The sequence below is a fragment of the Diplotaxodon limnothrissa genome, linkage group LG16, assembly GCF_057381915.1.
Source record: "Diplotaxodon limnothrissa isolate DT_005_m linkage group LG16, D_limnothrissa_male_GT1.1, whole genome shotgun sequence".
Taxonomy (NCBI): domain Eukaryota; kingdom Metazoa; phylum Chordata; class Actinopteri; order Cichliformes; family Cichlidae; genus Diplotaxodon; species Diplotaxodon limnothrissa.
This window is the reverse complement of record NC_140611.1, coordinates 6,876,903-6,899,385: the sequence shown is the minus strand read 5'-3', so window position 1 is coordinate 6,899,385 and position 22,483 is coordinate 6,876,903. Positions and strand designations below refer to the sequence as shown.

The 22,483-nt window shown below is 40.3% G+C and overlaps 2 protein-coding genes across 5 annotated transcripts in view; both read left to right on the top strand.

Moving 5' to 3' along the window:
• sema5ba (sema domain, seven thrombospondin repeats (type 1 and type 1-like), transmembrane domain (TM) and short cytoplasmic domain, (semaphorin) 5Ba) overlaps positions 1-22,483 on the top strand; it is a 206,520-nt gene that overhangs the window by 86,982 nt on the left and 97,055 nt on the right. The gene's annotated exons all lie outside the window — the stretch shown is intronic.
• Positions 7,971-12,777, top strand: LOC146615645 (uncharacterized). Of its 4 annotated transcripts, none has more exons than XM_085374188.1 (10): positions 8,191-8,237; positions 9,170-9,267; positions 9,795-9,943; positions 10,044-10,180; positions 10,275-10,368; positions 10,504-10,624; positions 10,743-10,960; positions 11,041-11,224; positions 11,460-11,584; positions 11,756-12,777. In XM_085374188.1, exons 2-10 carry the CDS (start codon positions 9,174-9,176, stop codon positions 12,089-12,091), a joined length of 1,458 nt encoding a protein of 485 aa, XP_085230314.1. In that variant the 5' UTR covers positions 8,191-8,237; positions 9,170-9,173; the 3' UTR covers positions 12,092-12,777. The 4 variants fall into 4 exon arrangements, with proteins under 4 accessions (XP_085230315.1, XP_085230314.1, XP_085230316.1 ...); XM_085374190.1 differs by lacking the exon at positions 8,191-8,237 and adding an exon at positions 9,428-9,562 and having other exon boundaries at positions 9,125-9,267; XM_085374189.1 differs by lacking the exon at positions 9,170-9,267 and having other exon boundaries at positions 7,971-8,237.

Here is a 22,483-nt window from a genome sequence, read left to right as displayed (position 1 = left end):
ACTCCAGTGATGTTGCAGCTCTGAAATATGGCCAAACTGGTGGCAAGTGGCATCTTGGCAGCTGCACGCTTGACTTTTCTCAGTTCATGGGCAGTTATTTTGCGCCTTGGTTTTTCCACACGCTTCTTGCGACCCTGTTGACTATTTTGAATGAAACGCTTGATTGTTCGATGATCACGCTTCAGAAGATTTGCAATTTTGAGACTGCTGCATCCCTCTGCAAGATATCTCACTATTTTTGACTTTTCTGTGCCTGTCAAGTCCTTCTTTTGACCCATTTTGCCAAAGGAAAGGACGTTGCCTAATAATTATGCACACCTGATATAGGGTGTTGATGTCATTAGACCACACCCCTTCTCATTACAGAGATACACATCACCTAATATGCTTAATTGGTAGTAGGCTTTCGAGCCTATACAGCTTGGAGTAAGACAACATGCATGAAGAGGATGATGTGGACAAAATACTCATTTGCCTAATAATTCTGCACTCCCTGTATACTGACAAGTATTTATAGATATAGGTGTGTTTTTCTTGTGTTTTGACTTCCTATCTAAATGAGTTTTAGATTTTCTATGTGCAGTCCAGTGACATTTTATCCTGGCAGCGCCGGTAGAAGGCATCGCATGTCCTCCGGTCCTCCAGCTCTGGTTCCTCCGACCATAAACCTCCGTGGTATCCAATATTCATGTTTGTCATTGGCTATAAAATATTCTGTATTGTCTCTCTGCCCAAACAAACAAAACAGCAGTCTCTGTGTATCACACTGCACTCATCATTTTTCTCCATATGAAAAGGTTAGATGGAGTTACTTAAAGTCAAGGATAAAAGGTCATCTCATCATATTCATTTATAAAGGACTAATGTTGACTTTCACTGTATGCACTTACCTTGGTTACCTGTTCAAACAGCATCAGCTCAAAACTATTAAATGATGTTTTCACGATTCTTGTAATTGTTCTTAATGATTCTTTGTGTTTTGTTGTTGTCGTTCTGTCTGCTGCTGATTGTCTTCTTGTGGATATGTCTTGTTCTTGCTCTCTCTTGTAAATGAGATTACAAGGGATTACAGGAGATTTTAGTGAGACTGAGTTAAAAAACAAAAACAAAAAGACAATTTATATAAATAAGTCCATCAACTCGAGCGTGTTATGTGGATTTAAGACCAGCTGTATTCTGTATACTTGGAGGAGTAGCGGGACACTCATACTGATAAGAAACATCTCTTAATAAATAGATGTACTTGCAAAGAAATCTTAGTATCTGGTAGATATGAAGAGAATTATCCTTGTTTATAGCCACTAAATCATTTTTACAGCTGCTTTATTTTAGCTTAGTTTGGTTGTGACAGCTGTGATCACAAAGAAGAAATCAATTTTTAAAAAGAAGTTGAGCACACATGCGGCGGTTGCGATGTCGGGGGAATGTACTATAAACACAGAAGATGCAGGAGACAGTAGACAAACTTCCACCGAGGTTTAGTATCAAACCTCGTGACCCACTTTAGTTTGGTCTCAACAGCATGGTATTTCTACCATCCGCTTGGACCCACCACAAACACACTGCTGCATGTTTGTATCCCTGGTGTTCCAGAAGATGTGCCAGAAGAGTTGTTTTTTTTTAGCCACACCACAGATCAGTGCAGAAATACAGCATCGGAATCACGTAACCTCCACCCACAGGCACACACTGTATGAGCCGCCAGCTCGTGATTTAGATGGATGATACTCCCTGAGAGCATGAGACTGCAGGTCTGATAAGAGCACGGGATAGGGGGCAGCAACTGGAACGCTCCGAATCTCTATATGGAATCTGCTTAAAGAATTTATAGAGATGTTATAGTTTATGTTATTAGGCTCAAAGAACTGTTCTAGGAGCTTATGAAAAGGGTCAACCTGGTTTGTGAGACGGATACCTGGGCTGTTCCTTCATCACACCAAGTGCAGCACCAGTATCCATCAAAGCAACACAATGTTTCGCCAGGGACTATGTGCAGAAAACTAATGCTTTATAATAAGACCTTTGTCTCCGGTCCCACTACGTCCATCGCAGAGAGTAGGAGGTTGTTTGTCTGATAGATTCGATTTCTTGACAGAGTGGGACCTCTGCTCGACTCAAATCACCGTAATGTTCCTCTAACAATAGAAAGAAAAACAGAAAACAGCCGACGTTGCTGCTAATTTTCTATTTGATACCTTGCAAATCTCGCCTCCTGAATTTGCTTTTTATATCTCTTATCCCCAGATTGCCTGCACTGTTCTATCCACCATCGCACTCCCCACCTCCCTCATTTATTCTTCTCCTTTTCCCTCTCTCCGAGCTCCTCCTCTTAGACTCTCTTTTTTTCTCCAACTTTCTGTTCCCATCACTTTTTACTCTTTTTTCTCTCTCTCTATAATAGGCAGAAAATGCATTGCGCATCTTGTATCTCTTTCATTGTCTGGGTAATGGTGCTGTCGATGAGCTGTCGTCTCGCCATCCGAAGGGCTCTTGAGGAGCACGAATGATGCTACTTTGAGCCACAATGGTTCACTTAAAAAAAAAAGTGCTCACCCTGAATTTATATATATATATATATATATATATATATATATATATATATATATATATATATACACATATACACATATATATATATATATATATATATATATATATATATATATATATATATATATATATATATATATATGTGTATATGTGTATATATATATATATGTGTGTATATATATATATATATATATATATATATATATATATATATATATATGTATATATGTATGTGTATATATATATATATATGTGTATATATATATATATATATATATATATATATATATATATATGTGTATATGTGTATATATATATATATGTGTGTATATATATATATATATATATATATATATATATATATATATATATATATATATATATATATATATATATATATATATACACATATACACATATATATATATATATATATATATATATATATATATATATATATATATATATATATATATATATATATATATATATATATATATATATATATATATGTGTATATGTGTATATATATATATATATATATATATATATATATATATATATATATGTATATATGTATGTGTATATATATATATATATGTGTATATATATATATATATATATATATATATATATATATATATATATATATGTGTATATGTGTATATATATATATATATATATATATATATATATATATATATATATATAAAAAAACACCCAGCACGCCCCTGCGGGCGGTTTTATCCTTCAAGCTCGGGTCCTCTACCAGAGGCCTGGGAGCTTGAGGGTCCTGCGCAGTATCTTAGCTGTTCCCAGGACTGCGCTCTTCTGGACAGAGATCTCCGATGTTATTCCCGGGATCTGCTGGAGCCACTCGCCTAGCTTGGGAGTCACCGCACCTAGTGCTCCGATTACCACGGGGACCACCGTTACCTTCACCCTCCACATCCTCTCGAGCTCTTCTCTGAGCCCTTGGTATTTCTCCAGCTTCTCGTGTTCCTTCTTCCTGATATTTCTGTCATTCGGAACCGCTACATCGATCACTACGGCCGTCTTCTTCTGTTTGTCTACCACCACTATGTCCGGTTGGTTAGCCACCACCATTTTGTCCGTCTGTATCTGGAAGTCCCACAGGATCTTAGCTCGGTCATTCTCCACCACCCTTGGGGGCATCTCCCATTTTGACCTCGGGACTTCCAGGTTATACTCGGCACAGATGTTCCTGTACACTATGCCGGCCACTTGGTTATGGCGTTCCATGTATGCCTTGCCTGCTAGCATCTTGCACCCTGCTGTTATGTGCTGGATTGTCTCTGGGGCATCTTTACACAGCCTGCACCTGGGGTCTTGCCTGGTGTGATAGACCCCAGCCTCTATGGATCTTGTACTCAGAGCTTGTTCTTGTGCTGCCATGATTAGTGCCTCTGTGCTGTCTTTCAGTCCAGCTTTGTCCAGCCACTGGTAGGATTTCTGGATATCAGCCACCTCCTCTATCTGCCGGTGGTACATACCGTGCAGGGGCCTGTCCTTCCATGATGGTTCCTCGTCTCCCTCCTCCTTCTTGGGTTTCTGCTGCCTGAGGTATTCACTGAGCACTCGGTCAGTTGGGGCCATCTTCCCAATGTATTCTTGGATGTTTGTTGTCTCATCCTGGACTGTGGTGCTGACACTCACCAGTCCCCGGCCCCCTTCCTTCCGCTTAGCGTACAGCCTCAGGGTGCTGGACTTGGGGTGAAACCCTCCATGCATGGTAAGGAGCTTTCTTGTCTTTATGTCAGTGGCTTCTATCTCCTCCTTTGGCCAGCCTATTACCCCAGCAGGGTACCTGATCACGGGCAGGGCGTACGTGTTGATGGCCCGGATCTTGTTCTTACCATTCAGCTGACTCCTCAGTACTTGCCTGACCCTCTGCAGGTACTTGGTGGTTGCAGCCTTTCTAGCGGCCTCTTCATGGTTCCCATTTGCCTGCGGGATCCCCAGGTACTTGTAACTGTCCTCTATGTCTGCAATGTTGCCTTCTGGTAGTTCAATCCCCTCAGTTCTGACTACCTTCCCTCTCTTTGTTACCATCCGACTACACTTCTCCAGTCCGAACGACATTCCAATGTCATTGCTGTATAGCCTGGTAGTGTGGATCAGTGAATCGATGTCTCGTTCACTCTTGGCATACAGCTTGATGTCATCCATGTACAGGAGGTGGCTGACAACTGCTCCGTTCCGTAGTCGGTATCCGTAGCCAGTCTTGTTAATGATCTCACTGAGGGGGTTCAGGCCTATGCAGAACAGCAGTGGGGACAGAGCATCTCCTTGGTAGATCCCGCACTTGATGGTGACTTGTGTTATGGGCTTGGAGTTGGCCTCTAGTGTTGTACGCCACATCCCCATTGAGTTCCTGATGAAGGCTCTTAGGGTCCCATTGATCTTGTACAATTCTAGGCATTCCAGTATCCAGCTGTGGGGCATTGAGTCATAGGCCTTCTTGTAATCAATCCAGGCAGTGCACAGGTTGGTCAGTCTGGTCTTGCAGTCTCGGCTGATTGTTCTGTCTACCAGTAGCTGGTGTTTTGCGCCTCTGGTATTCTTGCCAATTCCTTTCTGTGTCCCGCTCATGTATTGACCCATGTGCCTGTTCATCTTAGCCGATATGATGCCTGACAGGAGCTTCCATGTAGTACTGAGGCAGGTTATTGGTCGGTAGTTGGAGGGGACCGGTCCCTTCTTGGGGTCCTTGGGGATCAGGACCGTCCGGCCTTCGGTTAGCCATTCCGGGTGTCTCTCGTTAACTAGCAGCTGGTTCATTTGTGCTGCCAGACGCTCGTGGAGTGCAGTCAGCTTCTTCAGCCAGTAGGCGTGAACCATGTCGGGCCCTGGTGCTGTCCAACTCTTCATACTGGAGACCCTTTCTTGGATATCTGCCGCTGTGATGGTTACTGGACCCTGTTCAGGGAGGTCGCTGTGGTCTGCCCTCAGATCCTCTAGCCACTGAGCATTGCCGTTATGGGTTGCATCCTTCTCCCATATGCTCTTCCAGTATTGCTCCGTCTCCAGCCTTGGTGGTGCTGTTCTCTTATTGTTCCCTTGCCACTGAGAGTACACCTTTGCTGGTTCTGTGGAGAACAGCTGGTTTATTCTCCTGCCTTCTATCTCTCTGGTGTACCTCCTCAAGCGGCTGGCCAAGGCTGTGAGTCTTTGCTTGGCAGTTTCCAAGGCCTCAGGTATGGACAGCTTGCTGTATTTCTTAGGCACCTTATTTGTCGCACCTTGCTGCAACTCCGTTAGTTGGCTAACCTCCCTCCGTGCTACTTTGATCTTGCCCTCTAGCCTCCTTCTCCATGGAGGGTACTGCCCTTTGTCGCTGTTCAACTTGTAGCCAAGCATCTCACTGATCACTGCTGCCGTATTGTAGATCAGCTTGTTAGTGTCGGTAATCGTGGTTGTAGGTATTGCCTGTAGTGCTGCATTAACATCATCTAGCAGACCTTCTGAGGGTACTTCACGTAATCTTGGTAACCGGCTACGGGGGATCCAGGTTTCAAGCTTGGCCATGATCCTATTTTTCAGGTCAGTTCCTCTCGCACTCGTGTATATATATATGTGTATATGTATATATGTGTATATATATATGTATATATGTGTATATGTGTATATATATATGTGTATATATATATATATGTATATATGTGTATATGTATATATATATGTATATATGTGTGTATATATATATATATGTGTATATATATATATATGTGTATATATATATGTGTGTATATATATATATATATATGTATATATATATATATATATATGTATATGCATGTGTATATGTATGTATGTATATATGTATGTATATGTATATGTATGTATATTTCATGTGGCATTCATATTTCACTCGCACCAGTCTCTGTTCCCCCAAACTCATTCACTGTGATTTCAGTGCATAGGTGTGTTTGCAGCTGTCAGTCAAGCAGCTGAATGAAGCTTGGATTAGCGTGCTGCTGAGGCGAGCGGCGCCTCCCTCACTAATGGCATGTCAGGATATCTGATGCCCAAAAGATTGCAATAGAAAACAGAGAATAGAAAACATTTAAAGGCTTTACCACCACTTTCACCGAAAAAGCGGAAAGCAGCAGGAAAACTGCTTCCTTTGCCTGTCTGTATCCATGCCTCCTGTCTCCTCATGCTATAACCCCTTTCAGACTTGTGCTTTAATCTGTAAGAGCACTGATAATTTTCAGCCTCTTGCGTTGCAGTACAGTGTTGTAAAAGCTACAGTAGTGCGACAGCAATTTCAACCTGCCCTCCCACCTTTAGATGCTACAGGAAGCTGAACAACTTCAACTCTCCAGTCAGCATCAATTACACTCTGTATAAACCACATGAAAAGTTATACGGCGATGTTTTGGCCCTCTCGGTCTGCATTAGTGGGAAGCCGGGTTCTTTAATTTATCTTGCATGTAATGGTGAAAACAATTAAAAGATCCAGCAGGCTGACACATTCTGCACGGATCTACAGCATAAAAAAGGAGCACTTAAAAAGGACGTATATATAGTACAGACTTTATTCTGTGGGCTGACATTTTGCCAAGTGGCCTCTTTAGAGTTTTGGTACTTGGAAAGAATTTGAAAAAATTGTTGGAGAACCCCTGCCCTCACAATGGTCATTTATAAAGGTACTGACATAAACATCTATCCATCTGAAAAATAGGTTTCAAGTTCCATTACCGATGCAGCTGATGCATGCCCACAGAAACCCAGGAACAGTCTTCATCATTGACAGTATTATTCCCTCAACTCAGTGCTGCAGCAGCACTACTCTGACCTTTGTGCTAAAATATTGCATGAACATGTGAGCGCTATCCCGAACAGTTCTGTCATGTTCGAATGAAGCAGTTGCAGAACATTTACATGGCAGATAGCTGCAGTTAATACCCAAAAGCTATTACTTTAACAAATGGATAAAGCCAACAGTTTAAGCGACATCCTGTGTGAATGCTCTTGTGTCGCTCCTGATTTTTAAGGAGAAAAGAAAATAGTGTTTGCACACTCAATTACAGTACAGCTACAAAAAAAGGGCAAATGATCAAATCAGATTGAAGTAGGTTTGAAACCTTGCCTCTTTGAGGTCCAGTGAATTTCTGCATGCTGTTATTCATTTTGCAGACCCCTTTTTCTTTTTTTCTTTCTTCTTTTTTTTGTTACCTCTGTTGACTCTCTTATCCTGTGCCAGTCTCAAATATAGCACAGAAAGTGTACAGACTCTCTTTTGCTGGTTATCGCGCCTACGTCTGCCTCTTTCACACTCTGTTTTTGAGAAACATTGCTCACATTTCTGTCAGTTTTATAACACATTTGGAGCACAGCGGACTTGTCAGTACACAGCAAAAACTGGAGTGTTAAAATTTCAGGGTTAAAGATGTTAGAGTTGATTTCCACTCTCAAAGTGTCATTTTAACACATTCTGATTCAAATAGTGTTCAGTGTTGGAGTTATTAAACAGTGTTATTCAAGTCCAAGCAAATGAACTCTGAAGAGAGTTATTTAACTTGGTAGGCCCCTGGGCTTCTGCCCAGGTAAACCCGTGGATCAATTAATAGTTTGCTCTGCCGGGCCGATTTTCCATGTGCTTCTGCTGGTTACACCGTGGTGGATGCCTGCCGTGCTGCTTGGAGTATTTTACACAAACGGTAAGTTATTCAAACTTATATAAAATTCACGGTATTCTATCGGCGCAGTGAGGTTTTCTTGATGTTTCTTGGTGTTCGGTTGCTGAAAACGAGCTTTAATAGAGGAGGAGATGTGTCGAAAATTCTATTTAGCCTCCAATGCTAATGTTAATGTTGCAGTCTTTTTACTCGTAAGTGACGGTAGACACTGCACGTGGAAGCGCCGCGCCACGTTCAGCTTTTCCCCTGTTCACACAGACACGTCTTTCTCCACGCCAGTTCATGAGCGTTTTTGCTTCTCTGTTTATTCAGAGTAATTTTTTCACAATTGATAAGTAAATAACATCCCAAAATAATTGAAGAGAGCTTGTTTTAGTCACTCCTGCTTTTACTTTGACATCGTTCATCGCTGACTTGTCTCTAATCTGTCTCTCTCTCTCTGTCTCACTCTCTTCTCCCTTTGAGACACCCGCCCCAAACATAGTCAGTTAGGCTGTCCCCTCCTTTGCTATGTGTTCATTTTCATCTCTATTGTCTCTTTTCATACACGAATCTGATCGCATTTGTCAATCGCAGTATTTTATTTTGGAGAATAGCTTTTATCTTCAAAATTGCCTGGATTGTCTTGTGTGTCTGGTGTAACTTCCTGCGGAACATGCGTGGCCCACGCAAAAAATAGACCAGATACCGAAACAATCGCTTCGTAGCACTCCGTGTCTGGTGTAAACTACACCATAGATTAACGTGTATTTTGTATTGTGTTATGTATCAATTGGACTCCTGCATGGACAGACACAGGTTTATTTGATAACATTAAATGTTATTGCAGTGAAATTCAAACGCATGGTCAGTATTAACCACCATGTACGGTATATGTCAGTGTTTTAATCATTTGTGCTTGAATTGCTCTAAATGTCAAATACTATGCCATCTTTGTTATTATTTTATCCCAGTAAAATGCTGGTCCAGGTTCGATACTGCCAACAGCAGAAGTATGTGAAGTTGGAAGAGGTTGATGGGCGTTTTGAGTTTATGCAGTTTCATGAAAAAGGTTTGTTTATATCTTACCTAATTTTAGTTGGGGGGACAGAATTTTTTGTAGGGCGTTTCGCCAAGTCTCTTGAATCATACAGTGGTGTATCACTTTAGTGAATGTGAGGCAAGAACAGTTTACTTAAAAGGTGCACTCAGATATATCTTATCTTTTCCAGTCATCGAGAGATTTTGCCTGCCACCTGATGCAAAAGTAGTGTACAAAGATGCAACAGGGACAGAAGTTGATGAAGTGATTTTCAGTGATCTTATCAGCCAAGGCACTGTGGTCCTAACAGTTTTCTCAAGTGATGGTGAGAAATTTAAAGGGGCAAGCTCAACACCAGACATGGGGAAGGGCTGTGTGGCTGCTGGTTGTTCCAAATAATCAGGAGCACACAATTTGACCAATCAGCTGTTTGAACATTGAGATCAGTTAATTTAAATGAGTCAGGTCTGCAGTGTGATGTTGCCTTGTTAGTTAAAAATCTGCAGCCAGATTTGTTTTTCTACACCTTACAGAATAATGTTGTTTTTTCCTTTTAGAATTTTCTGATTACTCCTTGTCTTCTGCATCTGATTGTTCTGACTCAAGCTTCAGCTCAAATGCAAGTACATCAACTATACTTCTAGATGAGGGTCCCAGGAAGAAAACAAGAGTTGAGGGTACTGTTGATGCAGCATCTGCTAAAAAGGTTGTGACAAAACTCAGTTCTCATAGTATTTTTTCTACTTCATTATTCTTAATATGTAGAAAAGCTATTCCTCACTTTTTGCATCTTTTTTTTTCTCAAGTTAATTGAAGGTGTACTTGGAACCAATTCAGGTGGTGAAGAGGTTCTCCAGGAATATCACACAACACAAACTCTAACAGATGCTACCAGAAGAAAAATGGTCAATATAATAGTGGCTCACATGATTGATTGCCATGGGTATGTGTGTTCTATTTGTGCATTTTATTTTTTTTTAAATACAAGTTACTATTTTGCCATTACTTAAGCATGTTAATTTAAAATCGTTTTTCAGGCACCTCCCCACCAAAGCTGTTAGAGAACAGTACGCGCTAGGGGTAGTGACATTGTTCCCATCCCTGAAAGACCCATACTCCAAGAAAGGCTATGTATAGTCACTACTATTGCACTTTGTTTACATAATTTTCATGCTGTGCATCATTGGGATTTGTGTGTGTTGACATTTAAGTTCTAAAAATTTTCAGATTGACAACACATTATTTTTGAATGTATTTACATTTTAGGAACACTTCTATGATGCTGCAAGCAGCACTGGATACATTTCTTGGCGTTTGAAAACGATACAGAGAAAGACTAGAAGAGGATCTGCACCACCAAGTAGCTCCACTGGCTTTACTCAAGGAGGTAAGAAATTAAGTGTCCACAAACTAGATAATGTGCTCATTTACATTAGATACTATTTTGTTTTCATTTACCTATCTGATCAGCACCTATGCTTTTATGTTTGTGTGTTTTTCTTCAGGGGGCCCAAATTACCAAAGGCCCATTAATGTCGACATGCAGCTTGATGGAGATGCTTGCCAGGAGGCCATCTCTTTGCTGAAACATACATCCGACACTTCCTTGATTTTCCAGAAGATGAGAGAGACCTTTCAGCATCGTCAGAAGGTCATCAATGATCCTGACAAAAGTCTTGATATCCTGTCTATCTTCCCAAGATTCTTGGATACAAGAGGATTGGTGAGAATATTCAGTGGAATTTTTAATATCACTTTAAATTTCAAGATGAATGTGGCAGTAGTAGATTTTCTTTCTTAAAGGTGAATCAAGACTTCACTCTCCTGTTTGATGATGAGATATCTACCAGGCTGCTTCAGAAATGGGATCCAATCTTTAGGTATCAAATCATCAAAGAGGCCAAGCAGCTCACCTCAACAGTAGAGTTGCGTCAATTGGTGCAGTCAGCAGAGAGTCCACCAGGAAGTGATCTTGATGAGGCAGCAAGTGAGTTTGTTAAATATGATTTGCTATAAGCAGTTAAAGTTCAATAGCATCAGGATTCTATTAATAAATACCAATTCATTCACCTGTTAGCTTTGCTTCATCAGTTTTCTTTAGCTGTTAGTTTAATGTTTATGACAGCACATTTCAACTTTCTTAGGAAGTGTTTCTAGTTCTCCTTAAAAATTGCATTTGAAAGATTTGCTGTCAATTGATTCTTGTGACTCTTTGGCCGCAGCCTTTGACCAAGACATGGCCTCCCTGTTGTTACTGTTACATCTACTTCCGCCACCCCCAGGAGGACCAAAGTATCAAAAAATCAGCGCCTCTGATGCTGTTGAGAGACTTGTAGTCTTTCATAAGGTAATTTAATATTTATAGTTTTTGTCATAAGTTGTCATGTCACTGGTTAAGAGGTGAATGAAACAAATTACAGTTGAGCTTACAAAGGAGGTTTACATACTCATTTCTGTGATGCTATTATCTCTGACTTGCTCCTGTGTCTAATGCTCAGTATCTTTGTCTCAACTCCAGTCTTGCTGCAGTTTGGAAGAGCATCTCCAGAATCAGCAGAGTCAGCAGCCATACCTCCTGGCTGTTGGGCGCCAGAAGAGGAAGGTCGACAGCTTCTATGTTGCCATAGACAAGCGTCTCATCCCCTGCCAGGCCAGCCGCTCCCTTGGGGCATTTGATGAGCTTTTTAAAGCTCATTTTGTGTTCAATGTGTCTTATGATGCTGCACTTGTGAATTTCTACACATTTCTGCAGACAACAGTATACAATATTGATATGGGGAAAATGAAGGAGTCCCCAAGAGTGCGTGACTTGAGAGCCAAAATCCTTAACCAGGAAATTCTTCTCACAACCTAAGTAAAAATCATTAAAATGCTGACATGTTTTTTGTGTAAGAGAGCTTATCTCAGCAGTCAGCAGCTGATTTCACATTTAAGAGGTGAACATGGTTATTATCCTGGACCTAAGTTTAAGTTATGTTGTTGGCAGCCAGGCTGCAGGCTTCAGTTCCAAACTTATGCAGGCTTTAGGAAGCACCTCAGTTTTCACAGCAATGTTGACCACAATGATCGAACTTCAGCCATTGCTTCTTTTTCTAATGACACAGTTTCACCTGCTTTGGAGGACCAGTTTAATTCCTCTTATCTTCCTCACAGTTCTCCCAGTGTTCTTCCAGAGTCTAGTTCTTCCAGTGTTCCAGTGAGCATTGATTCAGTACTTACAAGGGATTCATCCAAAGAAATCTGTGCATCCATTGTGGCCAAACTGCAGGGTAGTGGCCTTTCTAACAGTTTAGTATCCTCACTTGTAGGCGATTTGGAGGAATTAACAAGTGAGCTTCGCTCAGAAGCAAAGCAGGCCATTCTTTCTGCGTTACCCACAAAGGACTCCAGCATATCTTTAATAAATGAATGTTTTGAAAATTTTGAAAACCCTTTCACCAATCTGAACACAGAATGGAAACGAAATAAATACTTCAATCTAAAATGGGGAGTTGTAGAACCTAGAGAAATAACACTTGGAGTGAGGTATGACATCAGGCGAAATCAGAAGTTTGGTACTTATGATCAAGTACCTGTGAAGGATACTTTTATATATGTACCTATTTTGGAGTCTTTGAAGTTCATGTTTAGAAATCCAGAGATTTGTGTTTTCCTGCAGAGAGAGTGTAGCTCAGAGCCTGATGCTTATCATGACTTTTGTGATGGAAGTTACTTTAAAACTCACCCTTTGTTTTCAGCCAAAAGGCATGCATTACAAATTCAGCTATACTATGATGACTTTGAAACAGCCAATCCTCTTGGCTCTAAACGCGGAATTCACAAAATTGGCTGTATTTATTTTGTTATAAGAAACTTGCCCCCAAAATTTAATTCCATTTTGATGAACATTCATTTAGTGTCACTTTTCCACACACCAGATCTGCAAAAGTATGGTTTTGATGTTATACTGGAACCACTGATAAATGATGTCAAAAAACTGGAAAGCCAAGGGCTAAGTCTTCCATTTTCTGATGAGCAGGTATATGGCACAATATCACAGATCACTGGAGATAACCTAGGGATGCACTCAATTCTTGGTTTTAATGAGTCGTTCAGTAGCCGTCATTTCTGTCGCCTTTGTTTGATTGAGAAGAATGATTGTCAAATGGTGTACAGTGAGGATGATCCTAAAATTATTCTTCGTGGGAAAGATTTGTTTGACATACATTGCCAGTCTCTTCGGGAAGATCCTAAATTGAAGTCACTGTATGGGTTGAAAAGAAATTCTGCACTCAATTCATTGCAGTATTACCATATTTGCAATAACTACTCATTTGATATAATGCATGACCTTCTTGAAGGTGTGGCTCAGTATGAGGTCAAATTGCTTTTTGAGTATCTTACGCAACACTTCATATCAGAACAGAACTTGCTTTCTAGGATTTATGGTTTTGACTATGGATTTTTAGAAAGAAAAAACTGGCCCACTAAAATCATATTGGACAGTGCTGGCAATAGCATTGGTTTGAACTCTATCCAGACATTCTGTCTTGTGAAAAACATCCCACTTTTGTTTGGTGACATTATTCCTGCAGGGAACAGACACTGGAATTTGTTATTGTTGTTACTTCAAATAATGAACATTGTTTTTTCACCTTGTCTCACTCTGGGAATGACTATATATTTGAAGAATTTGATTATTGACCACCACAAACTATTTAAGCACACGTATCCACACAGAAACTTGATTCCTAAGCATCATTTTATGATTCATTACCCATCCTGTATTCGAAAAATTGGCCCTTTACTGTATATGTGGAGTATGAGGTTTGAAGCTAAGCACAAGTTGTTCAAAGATTATTTCAAAAATTTCAAAAACCTCACCAAATCGCTTGCTAAACGGCATCAGATGGCCATTGCTTATCACTGGGAAACCTTTTCTCTTAAACAGAAGGAGTTTGGGCCAATTAAATCATTTTCTTTAAGAGGTGAAAGTGTGGTCAATAGTGAAATGCTATTATCAAAAGATGTTTTCTCAACAAGTTGGGTTAAAATTGATGGTGTAGAGTACAAAGCTGGACTCGTTGTTTGCAGTACAATGGAGGAAGACATGCCAGTCTTTTGTCAAATAATTGATACACTTATGGTTGAAAATGACATTTTTTTGTTGACACACAAACTCTTTACTGAAAACTTTGATGAACATCACCATGCATTCAAAGTAGTACAAACTGAAGAACGGTGTGTCATAAAAATAACTGAACTCAAATGTCACAGACCATTTGATATTCAAAACTCATACAGTGCTGCAGATGAAAGTTTGTACATTATATCTTCATTTATTATGTTTTGATTCACTTTCTGGGAAAAAGCATGATAATAAATGTTTTTGGACAATGTACAGTTTTCTTGAAATTATTCTCATGATTGTACTTGTTGTCGTTAAAAAGTTATGTTAATCTATTACATAAATAGTTCTTTTAGGGATTAAAACTACCTTAATAAAAGATTAAAGAGTTAAAGTAGTGTTATTTTTCAATCTGTGTAGTGTTAATTTAACCCAGTTTGGTGAGTTAAAGAAGGAACTCTGACAAAGTGTTAAATAATTAACTATTTTGAAAATGTTAATTCAACTCTGTAGAGTGTGGAGCTATATAAACCCTGAAAAAATGTTAAAATCAACTCTGTGGGAGTTGATTCAACACTACAGTTTTTGCTGTGTAGCTGTGGATGTTGCCTCACCACTGGTTTTGTGAAAGGCAGACAGACATCTTTACCGGTCACTGACTGAGAGGCTATTAGCCTCCTGGCCCCAGCACCATTCCTCCTGTGGCTGCTCAGTCCCCGCTCTCTCCAGGCTCTTTCTCTGTTCTGCCCATAACCTGCAGACCCTTCTGAGTTCAGTCAAGTAGGAGGAGGGAAGGCGCATGAAGGGACAGAGGGAGAGTTGTGCTCCACTGAGGCACAACAGCCTCTCTCAAACTATCACCCCCTGCAAGTCAGCCACAGTGAAAATCAAAAGTTCTAATAGGAGAGATAGTGAAGAACAGGACAAGCAGGATGGGGTGGAGACTGGCATGCAAGGGAAGCTGAAAAGTGATATGAAGAAGACCCAACAAAACGTATTTCAAGGGATTTCGGCCTGATAAGGCTGACTTGTGAAGCGATCTGGAGCTGCAGGGAGACATTAACTCCTTCAGTGCCGAGCAAGAGCAGATAATGTGTGGAAATGTGACATTTCCAATGCCGCTCTTACAATGTGCTTTGTGTAAATGGATTCTGCATGTAAATTTACATAGAGCAGGACTGATTTATTCACAGTAGGTTTTCACAATTGTCAGCATTGCAAAATATATCCCGAATACTATACTGTGTGTAATTGAGACTGGAGGTAATGCTTCATTCACAGAATCACCTGCCAGATGGCTGCAAGTCGTCATGTGGCCTGCTTCGTTAACAATATTGGCTCAACCCCACTGCCCTGAAGATAACCATTTTTTAATATTGCCTCCTTTCGCTCGGTCTTATTCCCATTAGCAACACATTGTGTTTCCGAGATTCTCCCTCACCACCGCCAACCCCGCGTCTACCCACCCCCCTTACCCCCGCTGCCCGAAGGAAGATGATAGACAGCTACCTTTAGTATAATATTTGTCATTCATAGCTCATTAAACAGTGCAGCGCTTGAGGGAGGGAAATCAACAACATGCCTGATTATAACAGTGATGATAAAAAATGTGACACAGTGAGCGATTTTATCAGGTGAGCCGTTGCAGGCGCACCGACGGTGAAAAAGCCAAAGTGAAGAACTGCAAGTTCACTGAAATACACAGGACTTCTCATTTCAATTCCATATGTCAGTATGGAATATATATATTCTTAATGCTTATTTGCTGATTAGATTGTTCTTATGAGAGGCCCAGACTTCAGTGTAAAACTAGGTCGCAGGCTGACAGGAACTGCATGCTTTTGCAAAAATAGGAGCTGCAGGCAAAAAGTGAAACTAAGTAGAGTGTTTGTTCAAAACTTAAAGTTTGTGTGACGTCTAGAGGAAGTATATAAGTAATCAGGCTTCCTGTTTCTGCTTGAGACTTGAGCTGGCGTTTCTGTGCTAAGTCTCCATTTTCCAGAAAATGTAAAATTAAAGATCATTTTTTAAGTTAGACCACTTTGAGCCGTGTCTTTCTTGGCCGTTGAAGAATGCAAAGAACTGGATTTAATAACTGTCAGATCAGCTGTCAGAGTCTGCTTTGCACCTTTTGTAGAACATTTGATTTCAAGAAAACCTATTACATGCCTTTTATGTTAAAAAAAATCCCCTCTGTATTTCAGTTTGTACTTTCATTTTAATAGATGACACCATCCTTCCAGCTGTGGGAATGGCAAGGTTTGATGGGCTAGCTGAAGGAAAAACCCAGAGGCTCAAATTTTTTAGGGATTAGATGGGGGTAAGATTGGCTATTTATCAAATAGCCCTATCTCTGAGCTCCGGCTTGGGGGAATCTCACATTCCACCTGGCTTTAAGTGATAAACGGATCAGATTGTGTTGTGTGTGTCTGTATTTGTGTGTTCGTTTGTGCACGATCCCCAATTTCCCGTGCACTGGTTTTCTCACGGTCTATAATATGTTGGTCTTTTCCAGATTTGATTGGCCTCTGTACTGGCCTAATAGCAACTCAAATCAGTTGGGGTGCCGCTTCGCTCTTCATGCATGCTGGTTGTGTGGGAAGAGGCTGAACGGTTAAAAAACTGTGAGATGGGAGAAGATAGAAAGGTTATAATTTATGTCTGGGTGAGACAAATGTCTCAGCCACTGTCCTCGTCCCTCTGGCAGTCATGGGCATTAATCCATCTGCTTGCCGATTGCAAAAGGGGAGGAAAAAAAAAAGATCGCAATCATCGTTCATCAAGTCCAGCTTGGGGCCCACGAGTCAACCCGAGGGAGGAGGCTTTCATATTCATCCTGCATTATTGTCCCTTATTTGCCCCGCCGCCCGGCCAGACAGTTATGAGGGGAAAGAAGTAAGCAGAGAATATAAAACCACTTGTGCACAGGAGGATAAATGTCAGTCAATGAAGACCTCACTATAGCGAAGCCCTTCTAAGAGAGTAAGCAAGCTCACGGTTCACAAGCTCTCCTCCATGCTGCTGCATCAAATTCAGCCTTGCTGTGCTTTTTTGTTGTTTTTTGTTTTTCTAACAAGCTTTTGAAGAGACATTTGTGATGTGGGGAAAGGTTTATATTCATGTAATGCTTCTCAGCAAGAATTTCAAGTGATTTACGCTCTACATTAAACTCTCTGAACTGAACACTAACAGCTCCTGTTTTTAGCGTTAGGCGCATAATGCTTCTGTGGAAAGAATTCTCTTGTTATCTATTCCTGCACCGCACGTTCTTGTTTTATGGTTCGTGTCATCTGCTCTGTTTTAATAGTCTAATTTTATGTGCAGAGTAAGTCACCGTTTTAACTGTCTGACGTTTTTCAAATGACATTAGGTTCTATTGTCTGGATGTTTTCCAGAAGATATTTACTGTGTAACGTTGGGGATGCGTCGTAGCCCTTATAGGCTGCCCATCCTCTGCAGTCGCTTCGCTGTTTCTAATTTCTTTGACTTTGATTGGTTTTTCATACACATTAAAGTCTGGGTTGCATTTATGCTATTAAAATATAGCTTTACTTTCTTCAGAATCAAATGTGGCTACAGGCTAAATGTAGTTTAATGCCACTGCTCTTTTGAACTGAGCGTGCTGATGACCAGCTGCTTCTCTGCTACTGCTGTGGCTTAAATGGTTGCACTGAAAGGCCGAAAGCCTGTCATCTGACAGAGAGGGGCGAGACAATAATTGTTTAGATGGGAGAATTACTTTGAAACAGTCTCTCCTCCAAGGTGCTCGTGTTGTTGCACTTGTACGGAAAGACACAAAAAAATGTTCAAAGTGTGTGAAGATACGAAGCGAAAGACACATTTTGCCTACTTTCGTACCATTCGGCACTTCGGTGTAGTCAATCATGGCCCGAAGTGGGAAAATTGTCCAGCAAAAAAAAAAAAAAAGGTTTGGAGGGTTTTGGACTCTAACGAGTTTTTTTTTTTTTTTTTTTTTGTATGAAGCGCACATTGGCATGCAGCGGTTTGGTCTGGTTTGTTTGATCTGGTCAGAATTTCTTTAACTGTGAAGAAAAGTGAGGAAAAGATGAAATGCTTTCTAAAGGGTCAAATTAGGAACAATGCAGTTTTGTTATAGCCAAAGAAGACGAAGGACTTTTCAAAATAGCAGAAAGAAGAAAAGAAAAAAATCTTGAAGTAAAGCTTAAAGAAGATATTTTGTAACACAGACACTGGACTTGAGTTCTTGTTATCCGTCATTCTCACTGTAAATGTTTCTGTGAGATGAGACTTGAATTGAGGTCAAACATGCAAATGTTAGCTTAGATCATTACTTTCTCAGTTGGCCATTGTGCATTTCACCATGTTTGTTCAATATCAGATTTTTTTTTACAGTGTTTGATGTTTGATCATATTTAAATGAATAATTCCTTCTATAATGAAGTGTTATCTGTGACAAACTACGATTGAGCTCACAGTTGAAGCAGTGTTTCTCTTTATGAAATTCTTAACCAATAATAGAATAGAACTCCCATTTTATCTCTAAAATTAGAAACATCCTGTCTCCTCGCATACAAAGCCTTGAATCGGGCCCAACCTTATCTTAACATCTCTATTGGGGCAATATCATCCCAACAGAATGCTTCACTTGTCATGATCCTGGGTCTGCTGACCCAGCGTTTTGTGTTTAGTTTATGTAGCCTTCAGGTTTCCTAAGTTCATCGTTATCATGCCTAGTTGTTTCCAGTTAATTTTACCCCTCGTGTTCCCACTATGTTAAGTCTATCATGCCTAGGTGTTTCTAGTTATTTTCCCCTCGTGTTTCCACTATGTTGTCTCCCCTGCTTTTCATGTATTTCATGTCTGTGGTTTATGTTGTCAAGTTCAGGTTGTCATGTCTATATCTCACTGTGTTTCCTGTTTTATTGTGAAGAGGTCTGGCGTGTCTGTGTTCATCATGTTCAGTTACTCTCCCCCTGTGACGTAATTATGTTCATGTGTCAGCTGGGTCCCCATGTGTTGCCACTTCCCTCATTATCCTCCTGTGTCCATTTAGTCTGTGTGTTCTCAGTCATTCTTTGTCAGGTCGTCCGTTGTACTGGTCCGTTGTAGTCGTCTGTTGTACTGCTCATCCATGTCTCGGCTCCAGGTATCCCTGTCAGTTCATTATGTTTAGAGTTTTGTATGTTTCGTTTTAGTTCACCCAGTTTAGGTCATTGTTTAGTTTTCATCGATTCCCTATTATTTTGTACCCTCGTTTCTTGCCTTAATAAACGGCTTGTTTTGTTATTCATACCTCATTTCGGTCTGCGCTTGAGTCCTTCCCTGCAACATACGGTCTGCCCTAGCCAGACCGTGACATCACTTTCAGACTGCAGGCTTACGTGTGGCTGCTGGAGTATTTAAAAGTAGAGGTAACGTTAAGTGAATTAAGTAGAATTAATCTCTGTCTCTCTTCCTTAACCCATAGCTGCTCTCCCCTGAGCCTGGTTCCACCGGATGTTTTTTCTTGTTAAAAGGGAGTTTTTTCTTCCCACTGTTGCCAAGTACTTGCTCAGAGGGGTTTGGTGGATCGTTTACATTTTCTCTCTATTATTGTAGGTTCTTAACACTATAAAGCATCTTGAGACAGCTGCTGCTCTGATTTGCCGCTATATAAATAAAATTGAACTGAGATGAATTGTGGTTCAGATAATATCCGATGCTTTGACAGCACTTAAATAGCTTTTTTTGCCTGTTTGGAATGTTCGAATTGCCAAAATTAGCGTATAAGTCTTCATTTCATCAAGTTTCTCAAACTCAACCCTACACAGGTTGGTGAAGGTTACAAAGTTAAGAATTCAGAGTTTTTCTAAAGGCCCGCTACAGTCCAACAACAGCCTGGCTGTGCCATTATAGCAGCTCCTTGTGCCAACAACCTCACCTCCACAACTCCTCCAACTGCAATTTCTTAATTACATTACTGTCTTCTGAAAGCCTTCTCCTGCTTTGCAGCTTTGTAGGTAAGAGCTGTTGAGAGTGCTTGGCAGATTTGTAGAGGAGCTCGTTGCTGCTGACTCTTTAAACAAGATTTGAAGAGTCAGCGCATTTATAAACCTTTGACATTTCCATCACCTGTCCCCAGAAATAACGCCAAACAAGTCATAGCCCTAAATAGCTTAATAACCTCTGAGACTCTGTAAAGTTATCTTAGATCTCAAATCCAAATGTTTTTCCTTTTTGCACAGACTTTTTTAATGACCTCAGTGAACTGCTGTCTGTGATCTGTGTTGATTTTGACTGTGTAATTATTGTTGGGGATTTTAACATCCATGTGGACAACACTCAGGACAAAGGGACTAAAGACCTGAGTAACACTCTGTTACATGCTGAGTCAGCCCAAAGTTGCCCAGAGGCCACACATAATAGAGGACACACTCTTGACCTACTGATCTCCAAGGGCCTGAGCATTTCAAAGGTTACTGTGTCTGATGTGGGCGTGTCTGATCATTACTGTGTTTTCTTTGAAAGTAAAATCTCAGCCCACATAAATATATCAACAACAGTGATCACAAAAAGATGTATAACTGAACACAGTAGTGCAATTTTTAACCAGGTCTTCCCATTAACACCTGACCTGTCTGGAGGGTCAGTCAATGAGCTCATCAATAGCTTCAATGCTAACATGTTAAATGTAATGGATACAATTGCTCCCATTAAGGTGAAGGTTATCTCTGGAAGGAAAAAGTCTCCATGGAGAAACTCCACACTAGTGAAAAATGAAAAAAGAGATTGTAGGAAAGCTGAGCGCAGATGGAGAAAAACAAACCTCCAGGTTCATTATGACATCTATAAAGAGAAACTTCACAATTATAATTTACAACTGAGGAGTGCAAGGAGGTCCTACTTCTCTGACATCATCACTAAAAACAGCCATAATGCTCGGGTCTTATTTTCTACAGTTGACAGGCTAACAAACCCTCCTGTGTCAGTGGCAGCTGAACTTCATTCGACCATGGCCTGCAATGACTTTGCCAAATTCTTCACAGAAAAAATCCGAAAAATTAGACAAGCAATTGGTACATCAACAGCAGATCCAGAATATGTACTGTGTCCACCGAAAAACTGTTTAAACACCATCAAACAGTTTGACCCTATTAACAGCAAAGACCTGGAGGACATCTTAGGTCAACTGAACTCCTCCTCTTGCTGTTTAGATGTCCTGCCAACAAGTTTTTTTCAAAAAGGTCTCAAAGACTTTGGAGTCAGACCTGTTACAGATCGTCAACTTTTCTTTATTATCAGGTGTGTTTCCAGAATCACTAAAAACTGCTGTAATCAAACCTATACTGAAAAAGGACAATCTTGACAAGACACAAATGAACAACTACAGGCCGATCTCAAATCTCCCATTTTTAAGTAAGATCATTGAAAAAGCAGTTTCTCAACAGCTCAGTTACTTCTTAAAACAGAATAATTGCTACGATGCCTTCCAGTCAGGTTTTAGACAGAACCACAGCACTGAAACCGCTCTGACAAAAGTGTTCAATGACATATGTCTGAATACAGACAGTGGAAAAATGTCAGTCTTAGTTTTACTGGATCTCAGTGCAGCATTTGATACAGTTGACCACAACATGTTACTCAAACGACTGGAGAACTGGGCAGGTCTTTCAGGAACTGTACTAAACTGGTTCAAAACATACTTAGAAAACAGGAAATACTTTGTATCAATAGGTAACTTCACATCTGAGCAGACAAGTATCACATGTGGAGTTCCCCAAGGTTCCATCTTGGGACCCCTTCTGTTTAACATTTACATGCTCCCACTGGCACAGATTATAAAGAACAACAAAATAAACTATCACAGCTATGCAGATGACACACAAATATATATCACAATGTCACCAGGAGACCGAGGCCCTGTACAGGCTCTTGGTAAATGCATTGAGGAAATTAATGACTGGTTGTGCCACAATTTTCTCCAGCTAAACAAAAACAAAACTGAGGTAATAGTCTTTGGCGCCAAAGAAAAACGATTACAGGTCACCAGAGAACTTCAATCTATACATCTAAAAACCACAAACCAGGCGAGAAATTTGGGTGTAGTGATGGATGCAGACCTAAACTTAGAAAAACACATTAAGACAATAACAAAGTCAGCTTACTATCACCTCAAGA